This window comes from Corvus cornix, chromosome 4, assembly GCF_000738735.6.
Source record: "Corvus cornix cornix isolate S_Up_H32 chromosome 4, ASM73873v5, whole genome shotgun sequence".
Lineage (NCBI taxonomy): Eukaryota > Metazoa > Chordata > Aves > Passeriformes > Corvidae > Corvus > Corvus cornix.
The window spans coordinates 49,882,624-49,896,711 of record NC_046334.1 but is presented as its reverse complement, the minus strand read 5'-3'; the positions used below and the strand labels follow the sequence as shown (position 1 = coordinate 49,896,711).

The window sequence follows — 14,088 nt, the reverse complement described above, 5'->3', positions numbered from 1 at the left end:
CAAAAGAAAATTATCAGATACAAAAACAAAGGGTGTCATCGTCAATCAGTTCGAAATTCAGTAACATCTGGGCAAACTTGGTAAGGCTAGATGGTTTGTTCCTCTAAGGACTGACAAAACTGGGACATTTACAAAGCAGTTGGTTAATATTCCATTGGCAAAAAAAAAAATCAGAACACAATTTCTTCTTCTCCAACTAGTGGCCTGTCCTAGTTAATGAAAAACTTGATTGGTACAAGACTCAAACTAATTAAAAAGATTAAACTATGAGCAAAATCAAATTAAAAATTTGGCTTTAGGCTTATGTGGCCACCAATAGCTCAAGAACATTGCAACTGCAATCTGCAGTTAAGTACAATTAATGACAGGTTTTTAAATTGTTAGAATAATTAACTGTGGATCATTTCTGTAACCTGGCTATATGACCTCCAGAGAATTACTTATAATTCTTAAATATAAGCATGTAAATACATGCAAGTCACCCATGTCATCTAAGTCTTGCCAGCAAAGAGCACTTAGTAGTTAATATACTATCCAACCCACTTATTATGTATATACCTTTTCTCCTCAAACATACCAAATTCTTGTGGGTGACACAACAGATTTTCTTCTACTAGATGACATTTTAATTTGCATTTTTTAGTCTTGTTTAAATCAACTGCATAGGTAAAAGCCAGGTCAGATCAAAGGTCCATCTAACTACATGACCTCAGAGAGAGGCCATTAACTTATGCAGAAATATCAGGGTTAGTTAAGAGTAACTTTCTTTTCCTCTCACATAACTACAGCCTACTCAAAAACATTTAAGTACCAACAAGCAACCTTTCTCAGTTTTAACATGGTGTAACAGATGCCTAAAAGGCATCCGTGCATGAAATGACAAATTATCAGCATTAGTTATTTCTAGTGGTATGAAGATAGAGACACAACAGGCCAAACTACAAAGGGGCCAATACCTAATAACCAGAGGAATGTGCAAAAAGACAATGGAAAAAAGGAGAGGGAGAGTGTTTGTTTCGTTCTGGGACAAATACATATAAGATAACTAAGAAATGCCAAGGGACAAGATAGGGAAGACTTCAAGGCACACCTGGATTGCTAACCTCTCCAGATGATCACAAGCTAGGCCTTGGCATGGGGATGGCAGGGGGAGAATTGGAGAGAGGATGAAAGGGTGTGGTGGGCATTGAAATCAAAAGCAACTTTCACAGCAAATGCCTTGCCAAACTGTCACCATGGGAAAAGGAACAAGACTATTGGACTGATTGAAAAACGAAAGGACAATAACTCTTCAAAAAAACCCAAACCCCCACAAAACAAAAACCAGAACCCTAACCCAGCTATGATAAAGAACTCTATCTCCCTCATTAAATTCTAACCGATAAAACTTAATTTCACAGAAACATATTTAAACATTGCCTTAAACCCGTGTTAAAAATCTCCATGCTGAAATTAATTTATCACTTCCTTTCCTTTGAAAAGTTTCAGAAACTTTTCTTTTACTTTTGTATATTTAGCATCTGATTAAATGTGCTTTTTACAGATTTTATCAATTAGTGTTGCTTACACTGATACCTCCAGGTAAAAGAAGATGTGCACTGTTAAGTGTTTTCTTTTTTTCTACAAACCTGTCTTACACTACCAAACTGTACAGTTTTTAGTATAAAGCTGTATCTGAACTCACCATCATGCATTATTTCTTTAACATTAAAAACCCTAGCAGGCGTGATAGCTTTCCAGAAACAATGCAAATGTCCCCATCTCTATCTCAAAAAAAACCATTTGCTAACTTTCACATTCAAATTGACTCTGAAGTTCCTTCAACATTCTAAGGAAAGACTGCCACAAAAAGAAGTTAGTTTTTCCCCTGTGCCTGCCCAATTGTTTGTGAGTTCTTGTGATAAATTACACAAGAAAACGGTTCAGGTTAAAATTAACATAGTTGGGGAGGGGTGGGTGTTCTGGTGTTGGTTGGTTTGGTTTTTTTTCCTGCTAAGTTTAAACCCAGATCTGTCAACCCTTCCATTCTGGTGCGCAGCAAAACAAAATGCTTGTAAAGAGAGTACAGAACAGAAGCTGGGACAAGCACGTGAGAGCCCCACATATTTTGGTGGGAGTTCTGGCTTTGCCTACAAGGGCTGTGTATGTCAGTGACTGAGAAAATCAGTCTCTATGCATTTTGGATTGATGGGGCTATTTGTAACGTATCTGACAATTAAGTACACTACTATTAATCTTACTCATAATGACTGTTTTATATAAATGACACTTAAATATTCTCTTGTGATCAAAGTTATATCTGAGATTTAATAGTTTACTGACAGCAATATACAAGTCTGGAGTTTAACGAGGCAGTAAAATACAGTCAATCTTGAAAAAATTTCAATAGCCATAAAGAAGCTTTGCAGCAAAGCAGATGCCAAGTTTCTAAAACTTCTTTCAAAACCTTCAACTATCTTATTGAAAAAAATATAATATTGCTAACACAATTGCTCTCAAGTTTTATTTAGTCTCTGGCTTGATCTTGGAACAGAAGGAAGGCTTCTTGGGTGCCTTAGAATTGTTTGCTTTCCCCTTCTATCACTTGTTTAAGTCAAAGTTACTATTCCTCTTCCACAAGCCTTACCCAAAGTGTCAAGCAGCTGACTTGCAGCCCTGAAACCAATCATTATATTGTGAAAAACTGCCCTGTAAAGAGAAAGACTGACCTAAAAAAATTACATATTTTGTAGTCAAAAGTACAGTAAACCTCAACACTCCGCTACATGCTAGCTGCCTAGTTTGCTTAAACTTAATTGGATCTATAGAACAGACACTTGACCCCAGCCACAGTACACCAGTTAAAATCACTTCCTCAACAGCTGAAACTATATAACACATGCCACTCTACAGCACCAAACCATCAATACAATCTAGCGTACCAGAAACTACCTTTGACTCAATTAAGCACCTGAACTTGTGCTTCATCTGCCATACATATGCAATCCTGAGGCATTTCCTTCCTACGTCCCTCAAAAGATGCATGTTAATTTTAAAATTCTCAATGTTTTCATTTTCAGAACAGTAATGATGTTATCATACAGATATATCAAAACACTTTAAAAGTATCTGGCCTACATTTTATTACCCACAACCCCAAGCAGAAGGAGGGAAAGGATATAAAAACATTCTTTTTCAAAGTCCTTGGCATAAAAGCTGCTGCTCAGGCACTCTGGGACAGGTGCCCAGAACGTCTCAAGTTCCAATAATAAGAAAGGCTTTCACTAGGAGAAGAAGTCTGGACACAAAAATATAGATGCGATATCAGAAAACTTGCTAATAAGGACCCAAATTTGTAACCAATTAAGTTGACCATGACTTCACCAAGCTAAAAGAGCAAAAACTTGCAGGAACTGGCCCACAGCCTGATGGCCAAAACTCTAAGTTGAACATTTTCTGTAAGAACTATCTTCTCTAAGAGCACTTTTGGCTGACACTTGGCCAAGAAGACAAAAAAATCTACAATTTCATGAACTGATTCATGCCTGAGCTTATACATTCTGTTAAAGCTAGCTTTTATCATTAAGTCATATTTAAAGTTCTGGAAGGCTATCTTTTGAAGAAAACTTGAAGAAATTGAACTAAACTTTTTCAAGTATTTCCATCCCAAGCAAAGCGTCATCATAATATTCCACATTTCAAAATGAATTTGCTTTTATAAACTAAGTCAATATAAGGAAGCACGGACTTCATAAAGAACATACACGTTATACAAATGCACGAAGAAAAATATACTTGTTGGTTTAGTTCTATAGTGTACAATACTTCCCATTCTCTTGATCCTTCAGTAAAGCCAATACCTGACAAAAAAAAATTCCTCTAACTCAGATTAAACAGTACCAATACAGTAAGAAAAATCTTTCTCTGTCTTTTCAGTGATGCTGGGTGCAGTAGCAAAGTATTTGTTCCCATTTAAAGTTAGTCTCAAATCTTTCAGCTGTCTGAATTCTGTAACAATAATTCATTAGAAAACAACAAAAAAAAGTCTGCTCGTAGCCTGAAGATTATGTCTAATACACACACATGTGAATTCAGCAAAACACATATACATGATTTTGAAGTTCTATTATTTCTATTATATAGGAATGACACAGTTCACCACTGCAAGTCCACCAGCTGGGACAAAATAAAATACTTGTTTCAAGGATCACCTCAAAACTGCATTCCTCTACACTCCACAGACTTCGATCCAAGGTATCTGTCTAAACAATCACAACTCTAGTATCTTCTCCTGTAACTGGAAATATTCCACTGCAGTTTTGAAAATACTAGGCTGGACTTGTCCATTCAATAATTTTCAAAACTGTAAATGGACAAAAAGGCTAATTTTCAGAAAAACCACTATGAGCCTTGCTGCTTAAAAAGCAAAGCACAAAGCCTACGTTCTCTTCACATTTATAGCCAAGAAAACTTTTCAGTGTACTAACTGACTAGTCAAGACCACGACTGCTATTTTTCAGTCTTTGTGGGGTCACTGCTGTCATGGGAAACAGATCATCAGATGACAGGATATTTCTGATCGCTATAAATTATTACTGCATCTCCACCCGGGGCACAGGACCAAATCCCAGGTTACAAAAACCTTTGGTCCAAAGACCACGGTGTTAACAAACGAGCTATGTCAATATTTGATCAATGCTCAGCTTAATTCTCTATATTCAGCATGGACTTAAGAAATAATACTAATGAATCACAGTAGCATTTTGGTTTTTTTTCCAGTGGAAAAAGGGATTAACAAAATAAAAAAGAGAGGCAAGACTCACAGTCCTCCAGGATGCTGTGAAACAAGCAGAGAAGATACTTTTCTAATAACCCCTTTTGCTTATGAAAATTCAGCAATTTTGTCAGTTATACTAAATAGGAAAAAACAGATATGTATTACACTAAATTGAAAAATCTGAGGTAGGTTTTGAAACAATTTCAAAAGGCCATCCATAAACTCCAGAAATTAAGCTTTGCATTTCGCCAACAGTGTGATCTTTTCAATCAAGAACAGCCTTATGCAGATCTACTTGTCTCCCCTGCTCAACTATACTTTCTTCAAATGCCGGAACCCATAAAACCACCTAGCTTGCCAAAAAATTTTGCTAACATATCCTGTAATTATTACTTGTGATTCCACTTCAGACTTCTCCTCTAAACTGTGGATATGTTTCATGTACAAATTAGCACTTAATGTATCAACTCTGGCATTGAGAGAACTCGCAAGAGAACAGTAATGAATTACAAAAATGGGTCCTCCTCTTTTAAGGAAAAGCAATGAAGTCATAATCCCTTAAATGTCTGCAGGCAGGAAGGACAACAAAACTCTGGCAGTTCTCCATTCCAGTGATAAAATGTTTACCTTAACAAGCAAAAGTTGCAGGGAAGGGGGTGGCGGTCAGAACTGCTCACCTTTAACCGTTTAACCACTTCATCGTTGGTAATTTTGTCCGTAATCTCCTTCACTCCAGGAGGATAGTAGATGATTTTACCGTCGGCAGCAGGTTTTGGTTGGGTAGCAGGGAAGTCCATCCTGGCGCTGCTGGTTACAAACTTTCCTTCTCCACAGTCCTCTACCGGCCTCTATCGGTCAGAAAACAAAAGTTCAGCAGAATGGAAACGACTTTCTAACCCTCTTTTTCCATTCCTCACCCTCAATTCGCTGAAGGCCCCGGCTACCGCCCCGCTGGCCGCGCCCCCCAACGCTGTCCCCGCCGCATCCCGGCGGGAGCGAGGCCCGGCCCGCCGCCGCTCCCCGCGACTCGGGCCCCTCCGCTCCCCTCCGGCGCCTCCTTTCATTGCGGGGCTGCTCCAGCCCAACACTGTTAGTTCGCAGCCGACGGTTTTACAATGAAATTTGGGGCCCAATCGAGGGGTACCCCGCGGCCGAGGGCCCCTTACGGCCTGGGGGGTGGGCCGGGGCGACGTTCCCGGCCCCAGGGGGTGGTTCAGAGCCGGCACACCGGCCCCAGAGCCAGGAGACGAGGCCCTAAACAGTTAGGCCTCAAAACTATCGGGAGGCAGAGAAGCCAACAGGAGAGGGGGAGGGAGGGAGGAAGGGAGGGAGGCGGCGGCGAGAGCAAACAAAACCCCCCCGCGACCACCCCGTCCTCTCAGAGCCCCCGCCCGCCCTCCTGCGCCTCCAGGAGCCCCCCCGGGGAGGGGGCCCGGCCACTCACCACTTTCCATTTGTTCCCGCAACTTCATGTCCCCTCAGCCCTCGCCCCGCACCCCCCTCCCGCCCCGCTGCCCCGCACTCAGCCGGGCCCACAAAGAGCCCCCCGCAGCCCCAGCTCCGCGCATACACCCCCGCGGCCGCGGGGAGCGGGGAGAGAGCACGGGGGAAAGCGGGACCCGGAGCCGCCTTTACCTCATGCAGCTCCGGAAGGTGCAGCATTGAGCAGCCTCCGTGCCGGGTGGTGCTCGCCGCTCCGCCGCCACCCCGCCGGCCGCTGCCCTGGGGGCTCCCACCGCCTCCTGCTCCGCGGCGCGGCAGCTCCTGCTCGGGAGCGCTGGCTGGGGGAGGGGGAGCGGCTCGGTGGCGGCAGCAGCGGCAGCGGCGGCGGCGGCCCGGAGAAGGGGAGGCTCGGGCGGAGCGTGCGCCGCGGGGACCCAGCGCCGCTCTCCGCCCGCCCAGGGAAGCGCAGCCCGGGAGGAGCCTCCGCGCCGCCGCCGCCCCCGCCCCTTCCCCTTCCCCTGCCCGCCCGCGGCCCGCGGTGACGCCCCGCCAGGAGCCCCCAGCCCCCGCCCCGGAGTAGGGGCGAGGCCGCCCAGTAAGTCTCGCACCGCGCGGAGCCCCGCGCTGGGCGGGCAGTGTCGGGCCCGACGGCGCAGCGCTGCCTCAGCTTGGCGCCAAAAGCTCCGGAGCGGCCGGGCCGGGCGGGCTCCTCCGGGGCGGCAGGGGCACGGCGGGCGCCGAGCGGGCATGCCCGGCTGCCGCCAGTGTCAGCGAGCGAGCGGCGGGTTCCCGGCTGCAGGGCGGGAAGGCGAGAGTTACGTTAGTGCTTCCTTGCAGAGCCGGGGCCGCTCATGGCTGCACGGGCTCGTCTGGCCGGTCCCTCAGACATATGGGGCCTGATCAGCGTGATAGAGAAGAAAGTGTGGGGAAACGGTGTGTGGGGTGGCACGGTGAGTGCGGTGGTAGGCGAGAGTGAACAGTCCTTCTTCAGACAGATGAGGAGAAGCCACATTTTGGTTATAAATCTTAGGGAGAAAATTGAATATGCAGACCAAAGGAGCCCTCGCCAGCCAACTCAGGAAATCCTTCCCTTCAAAATGTCTTTGTAATTTAATACTCATATTTCCAAGGGATGGGGTATGTCTGGAAACTCAGTAGCAAAGTGGGATATATCTGTCTGTTTTGAATCTGCAGAACGTACCCTGCCTATTGGAAGTGTAGTGGCTATGGAGTGTTTTCCAGATGCCCGTGCTGCTGAGAGAAGGTGTGTGACAGCTGAAAGAGGACTTTTAACCCATCAAGACTAATTTCCGGTCTTCAGCTGGTTATTTTTGTCATTCAAACCAGCTAAAAGTATTATTTTTCCTAATTCTGAAAATCTCTAATGAGTTTTCCGTAGAGCAAACTGAAGGCAGGAGGTCAGGACCAGTCTTCATGGAGGGACGTTTTTCTCCGTGGGGGTTGCACAGGTATGAGCGGAGCCTTGCTCGGCACAGCAGAGTGGCTGGCATGGCCTGGCAGTGGCAACGGAAAGATGCAGGAGGGTGAGGGGAGGGGAAAGGGGTGAGTAAGTAAGATTATGGAGAAGTATGCCAAATTCCAGCTTTACAAGGTGTGGGTGGAAAATGTACAAAGACTTGAGAAGCTCTCTGGAACTTGTGGTGTAATAGCATGTGGGTAGGAAATTACTCTCCTACACTTGTGTTCGTAGTCTCCCTGCAGTGTTGTTCTAGGGGAGTTAAAGCCTTGAATGTCCACAGCCTCTATGAAACCAGTTTAGGATTATGGTGAAAATGACTGAGAGTTGCAAGGAACACTTGGAGGATCTCAGACACTGCTTTTGAAATTTAGAAGAGTGTCATCAGGCCAGGCATTTAAATCTGGTTGTGAATCCAGACTTAGATGAAATTATTCTCTCCACGCTTAAGGATCAATGGATTTGGGCATTCACAATGGACAGGTGACCCTAAAGTTGTACTGATTTTAGTAAATAAATAAAGCCAGTACATGTAATCTTTTTTCCTAATCCAAACTAAAAGGGCCATTTAGATTTGCCTTAGTGTTGAAGGACTCAGACTAGCTATCAACTTTAATTTGTTGTCAATCAAATAAAATGTACTGTCAGAACTAATATACATTGAACATATGTGGGTCTTCTATCCTTATATTTGTTACATAAAGTACTTTCTTCTCAAATCAAATTACTAATATAAACCATTTGGTGTAGGTTCCTTATTTTTAATACACTTGTATTAGCACAGTAAATTAGAAACAAATCCTAGAAGACTATTCTGTAACTAAATAAAGTATATATCAAAAACCTTTATGAGCTGGTTTCAGTTTAAATAGAAAAAGACAGAATCTAAGTTAGTAAAAATGATGCAAGAAATAAACTTGAAGTGTCTGTTGCTAAGGTTTTTTTTCATGAACTAAACATAAAGCTAGAAAGATGTTAGGCAGACTTCTCTTTGGGCAGAATTGAAGTATTATGGGTGTTGGCGTTCCAGAAATTTCACCTAAGTCTCTGAACTTCCTGGGTTTTAATATTTATTTTCAAATATTCTTTAATTTTATTGAAAAGCACTGTTTTATGTATATCATTAGTGTGATCTACAATGTTATAACTTCTTGTTGTAATCTTGTAGTTACAAGATTTTTTCTTTCACAAACTGACACCATCTTTACTTAGAAATGTTTATACAATGGATTGTGAAGTAGGACTAAGAATGTAATGGTAAAGGGCTATGCTCCAACAACTAAGTTGAGGAGAAACACGGTGCAAAGCCTCTAGTATGCACTTCTAATCGCTTTTATTTTTCACCAAAGAGTAAAATAAAGTCTTGCATTGTAAGGAATATGTACATTGAAAGTAGCATGTAGTTAGACACGGGAATTCAAAGATTTGACTTGAGAGTGCCAGGCAAGATTTGTTCATTCAATTAAAATTCTGTTTCATCTTATGCAAGTTCTTTGTGAATCCCCACACTGAAGTACTCTTGGTCGTGGACCAAAGTTTCTCTGTCTTCTTGCGGATTTCGGATAAATAGTGAAGTTAGAATAACAAAAAGTCTTGAAAGGCATCAGTGGAAGGTTGACTATCAAGGAGTTCACACAAGATTCCTGTTTTTACGGGTAATGGGTGATTAGTCAGCAGTATGTTAGCCAGATATGTGGTGTTTTGAATGAGTTTTGGACAAATCATATCAGCAAAGTGGCTGAGAGGAATAGGTGCTAATTCTGAAATCATGGGCTGATTAGGCAATGGTCCTATCTTTTCTCAGAAGAGAAGCAGTGGGATTTGTACTTCTGTGCCATTTGAAATTCTAAAGGGCTAAAACAGAGCACGTGGTTCTGATACCACACCCAATTAAGGGAGGTATGAATGAACACTGAACTGCCATTAGCTTGAATATATGCATAGTATTTTCAGAATGTAAAAACATAAAAGCTTCAGATAATCTGACCTGTGGTACTCTGTAATCTGAATTGTCCTGAAATCTGCTCTCATCAGATATGATTACAGCTGCTAGTGTCTGGTTTGTTGCTTTTGCTTGTTTGACCTTCACCCTTCTAATTTCAGCAAGCAGCTGAGACCTGACTTGGACTGCGCTTGTACAGCTGTAGCTGGGTTCACATGATCCCTTGGGTTTTACTGGTTGGCTCTAATAATATGACTGAGTCCCTTAGTCTTTACCCAGATTTTACTGTTTCCACTGGAATTTTATTACCTTTACTCACATTATTTTTATTGGAATGTATTTACTCTGATCTGCTCTTGGTTTTTTTTATTATATTTTAGACTATGGTTGCAAGTGTTATTCATAAGCAGACCGAGAGGGTGCTGAACAGCTGTGGGGCAGCCTTGTGAGATGCTTCTTTCTCTGTATTGTGATAGGACAGGTTCAAGGAAAGGATCAAGAAAGGAAAAATGTGGTGTTTTTACTGGTGGGGGAAATACTGCAGCACAGGATTTTCAGAACAAAACGTCTTTCAGGTGAAACAGAAGAAAGTATGGAGTGATTACTTCAAGCACAGAAAATCCTTTAATTCATGTTGATTAAGTTAAGCTACGCTCATACGTTTCCAGGAACTGTGTAGTGGTTGTCCTCAGGTCTTTGTTAATACAGTAAACATGGATAGTAACAATGACTAAGAAGTAAACAGTCACATTAAGACATGACAGTGTGTTGTGAACTGCAGTAATATCTGTCATTCAGCTGGGCAGACAAGTTAGAAATACTATCTAGTGGGTTAGGAAAGCACTTGTCCTCCTAATAATAACTATGCTCTTGAAAGCTCCCTGTTTTGCAGAACCAGGTGGTGGAGTGTGGTCCTTCAGTATTAAATTTTTTAAATCACGATCAAACAGGTCAAGAGGCAAACAAAAAAAATGCTTAAATTGCTTGTTTTCTACTGTAGTATCTGCCAGTTCTTGACAGATATCTTGACAGGTATCTCTGTCAGGTTGCTTCCTAATCATGAATGCTGGGTTTTTTTCCTCTCCTTTTGAAAGACTATTTCTTTTTCAATGATAAACATTTTTTCCTGCAATACTCCAGTTCCTCTGCACTCAGTAAAAAACAAAGTCTGAAAAATAATTTTTTGTCCTCAGTTTTGCTCAGAGGCTTTTTCTTACAGCTCTTTGACTGTGGTATTAGTCCTTGTTTCTGGCTGTCTTTCCTCTTTGTCCATTTGTTTATTCTCTCACACATGCAGTTAAGTGCAGCTCGTCCAGTTAAAATTATAGCCTCTAAGTTTGCTGCACTGGACCTTCAAAGTTCTCCCTGATGTTTCTAATTAAATGTTTCAGTATAACATATCTTTGATAACATCATCTAATTGTTTTAACTGCCTATTTTAATAGTTGATGTATTTTACATCTGCTGTAAATTGAGGTGGGTCAGAGATGAGTTTCTTGACAATGTGCATTGCCATAATGAAAAAGCTCCAAAAAGTGTTCCATTCCAGAGGGAATTACAGTGAAATTATTCTTAGAACAGACCAGGAAGCGAGCTTTGTCCAAAAACCAGGGACTTGTGTATCTCCCATTTTCTACATTGACAGGATAAAATCTGTAAAAGGGTGAAGGAGGACTTATGTGGATTACATCATAAAGATAATTAGATGGAGACACAAAGTGCTTCTGTTGGAGAGTCCCACAACTCACTGAGTCTTCATGGAGTAGTACGAGTTCTGAATTTAGGGAAGGACCAAATACTGTATGGATTATAAACTCTTTTGAAATTGCTCCCTAGCCATGATTTATCTAAATGTTATTTTTGCTCTGGTTTTGGTAAGGAGGACTTCCCCCTGTGCTGCCTAAAAATGCCTTATTCTGAACCATGTTTGGAAATAGGGCAGTTATCATAGAACCGTAGAATAGTTTGGGTAGAAAGGGACCTTTAAAGGTCATCTAGCCAGTCCAGCTCGCCCACAGTAAGCAGGGACATCTCCAACTAGATCAGGTTCCTCAAAGCCCTGTCTAGTGTGACCTTGAATGTTTCCACAGATGGGGCATCCATAACCTCTCTGAGCAACCTGTTCCAGTGCTTTAGCACCCTCCTGGTAAAAAATATTTGCCTTATATCTGGTCTAAATCTACATTCTTTTGGTTTAAAACCATTACCTCTTGTCTTATCTGCGAAAATGAACATCATTCTTGTAAGTCCCCTTTAGGTACTGGAAGGCTGTTTTATCGTCACCCTGGAGTTACTCTTTTCCAGGCTGAACAACCCCAGCTCTTTCAGCCTTTCCTCATAGGAAAGACGTTCCAGCCATCTGATCATCTTCATGGCCTTTCTCTGGACCAGTTCCAGCAGGTCCATGTCCTTCCTGTGCTGGGACCCCAGAGCTGGATGCAGCACTGCAGGTGGGGTCTCACCAGAGCAGAGCAGAGGGACAGAATCGCCTCCCTGGCCCTGCTGCCCACGGTGCTCTGGATGCAGCCCAGGACATGTTTGGCTTTCTGGGCTGTGAGCACACATGGCTGGGCCATGTCCAGCCTCTCACCCACCAGCAACCCCAAATGCTTTTTGTACAGGGCTACTCTTGATTGCTCTTGATTTGTTAGCTCCCCAGCCTATGTGTTTGTGTGTGTGTATATATATATATATAGCCACTGAACTTTTGTAGTGTCCTGGTGCATTCAGAAATGACAAGGATTGTCACTTTACATAACATTTAGGCCATTGTGAAAAAGTGTATATTTATGAATACATTTGTAATTTACAAACCACTCTATTGACAGAATGATTGCACTTCTTTCATTTGCCTGCAAGTGAAGTCAAATCAATTTATTGGCACCTGCAGATTGGCGATTTCACAGGAGAATTTTTAGAAGCCTCCGTGATCCCTTGCTAGTTTTGAACATTCAGAAACTGAAGTTACAGCAGCCTACTGCATGTCATCTATCCACCTCCTTTCTAGCTGCTCTCAATTATGATGACTTGTCACCATTCTCTCCATAATTACATTCTCAAGGTTATTTCCATCTCTGCTCCTGATGTGTCCAAAGCACATACATTTACACCTATTCATTTCTGACAACCAAGTCTACTTTTCTCCAATAATATATTTAATATGTGCATTTATCATCTTTTCTGTCCAGAAGATGTCTTTGCTTGCACCATATCGCAAAAGCTTCAATTTTCTTTGTCACTATCAATAATTTCTCAAAAGTCACATTCGTAAGTTGCTACAGCAAAAAATTAGGCACTTTACCAGTCAAATCTTTCTACTTTCATGGTGAAATTTTTTTCCCAGGCTTTTATAAGGGAAGCCATGGATGGATCAACTATTCTTCAAAATTTTCCAGTTTCTATTGGACAGATTCTGATTGAGTAGATTTGATCCCAGGTAACTGAATTTATGAACAGTCTCTATAGCTAGACCACTAATCATGAAGCTAGCTAATACACTATTTTTATTAATTAAGTAAAGTTATTTTATTTATGGCATACTCAAGAATACCCTGTGTTTTTCATTAGCCTTTTATTTTCTCTCTAATACTTGGTGTACAGCAGAAGCAGTTGTGACAGTGCTATGTCATCAGCTGAAGGTCATTTAAAAGAAGTCAATTTCAAATTTCAACTTTTCCATTCTGTGAAGTCCTTCTGAGATTTTTTTTTTTTTTTTTGGTCCCAGCTGGGCTACAAGGAAATTTGCAATTACCTGTAGTTTTAATAGTAGCACATGGTTCTTTATATTCACTTGATATTTTCCAAATAACAAGGCATATTTGGGAAATTCTGAGTGTTTGGGACTGCTTAGAGGAAATACTGCTGGGGAAATTGGGAAAGTTTGGCAGTATGTTTAGCCCATGGCAGCTGTTTTTTGGAGGCAAGACAATGAATCTCTCCCTGTGCCCCATTAAATAAGAACTGTCCTATGATCTATTAAAAAATGAGAACGTGTGGTACTAACAAGTTCTGATTAAGAGGCTCATTTGTGAAAAGTATCAACTGTATTTATGATGCTGCTGTTGCTAATTCTTCCACAAATATAATGTCTGCTGCTTGCAGTAAAGAAAACAATGATATGAAACTTTACAAATGAATATGAACTTGAAATTTACCATTATGGTCAAAGAAAGATGTTTGATGAATGGATGTGCAGCCTCAGAGCTGTACTGTAATGACAGGGTCATTTCATGTTGATGGATAGGTTACGTGGTGTATTATTCAGAGGCTTAAAAAAGGGTTGCATTTATCAAGCCTGGGGAAGCATCAAAGGGTGTGGGTATGACTGTGTGAGCAACAGAATCATTACAGTTTGCCTTTGAACAAAGTCAGGAAATATATTGATCATATAGGTTTATGCACTAGGGGAGCAACTAATGATGATCTGTGGACGGCTCAAGGGGATAATCATTAAAACATTACACCACTACA

The 14,088-nt window shown here is 41.8% G+C and overlaps 1 protein-coding gene across 3 annotated transcripts in view; it reads right to left on the bottom strand.

The window, feature by feature from the left end:
- Positions 1 to 6,664, bottom strand: part of PDS5A (PDS5 cohesin associated factor A) — a 92,259-nt gene extending 85,595 nt beyond the window's left edge. For 2 of the 3 annotated variants that reach the window (XR_005601704.1, XM_039550528.1), the window contains exons 1-2: positions 6,392 to 6,605; positions 5,434 to 5,604 (exon numbers count right to left, since the gene is read on the bottom strand). Coding sequence is in view for 2 of the 3 variants with exons in the window: in XM_039550528.1 (XP_039406462.1) it covers positions 5,434 to 5,604; positions 6,392 to 6,418 (198 nt within the window). In the remaining variant the exon portion in view is untranslated. Of the gene's footprint in view, positions 1 to 5,433; positions 5,605 to 6,391 lie in introns of all 3 variants that reach the window. The other variant, XM_039550529.1, reaches the window with a different exon arrangement.
- Between the last annotated feature and the right edge of the window lie 7,424 nt (positions 6,665 to 14,088).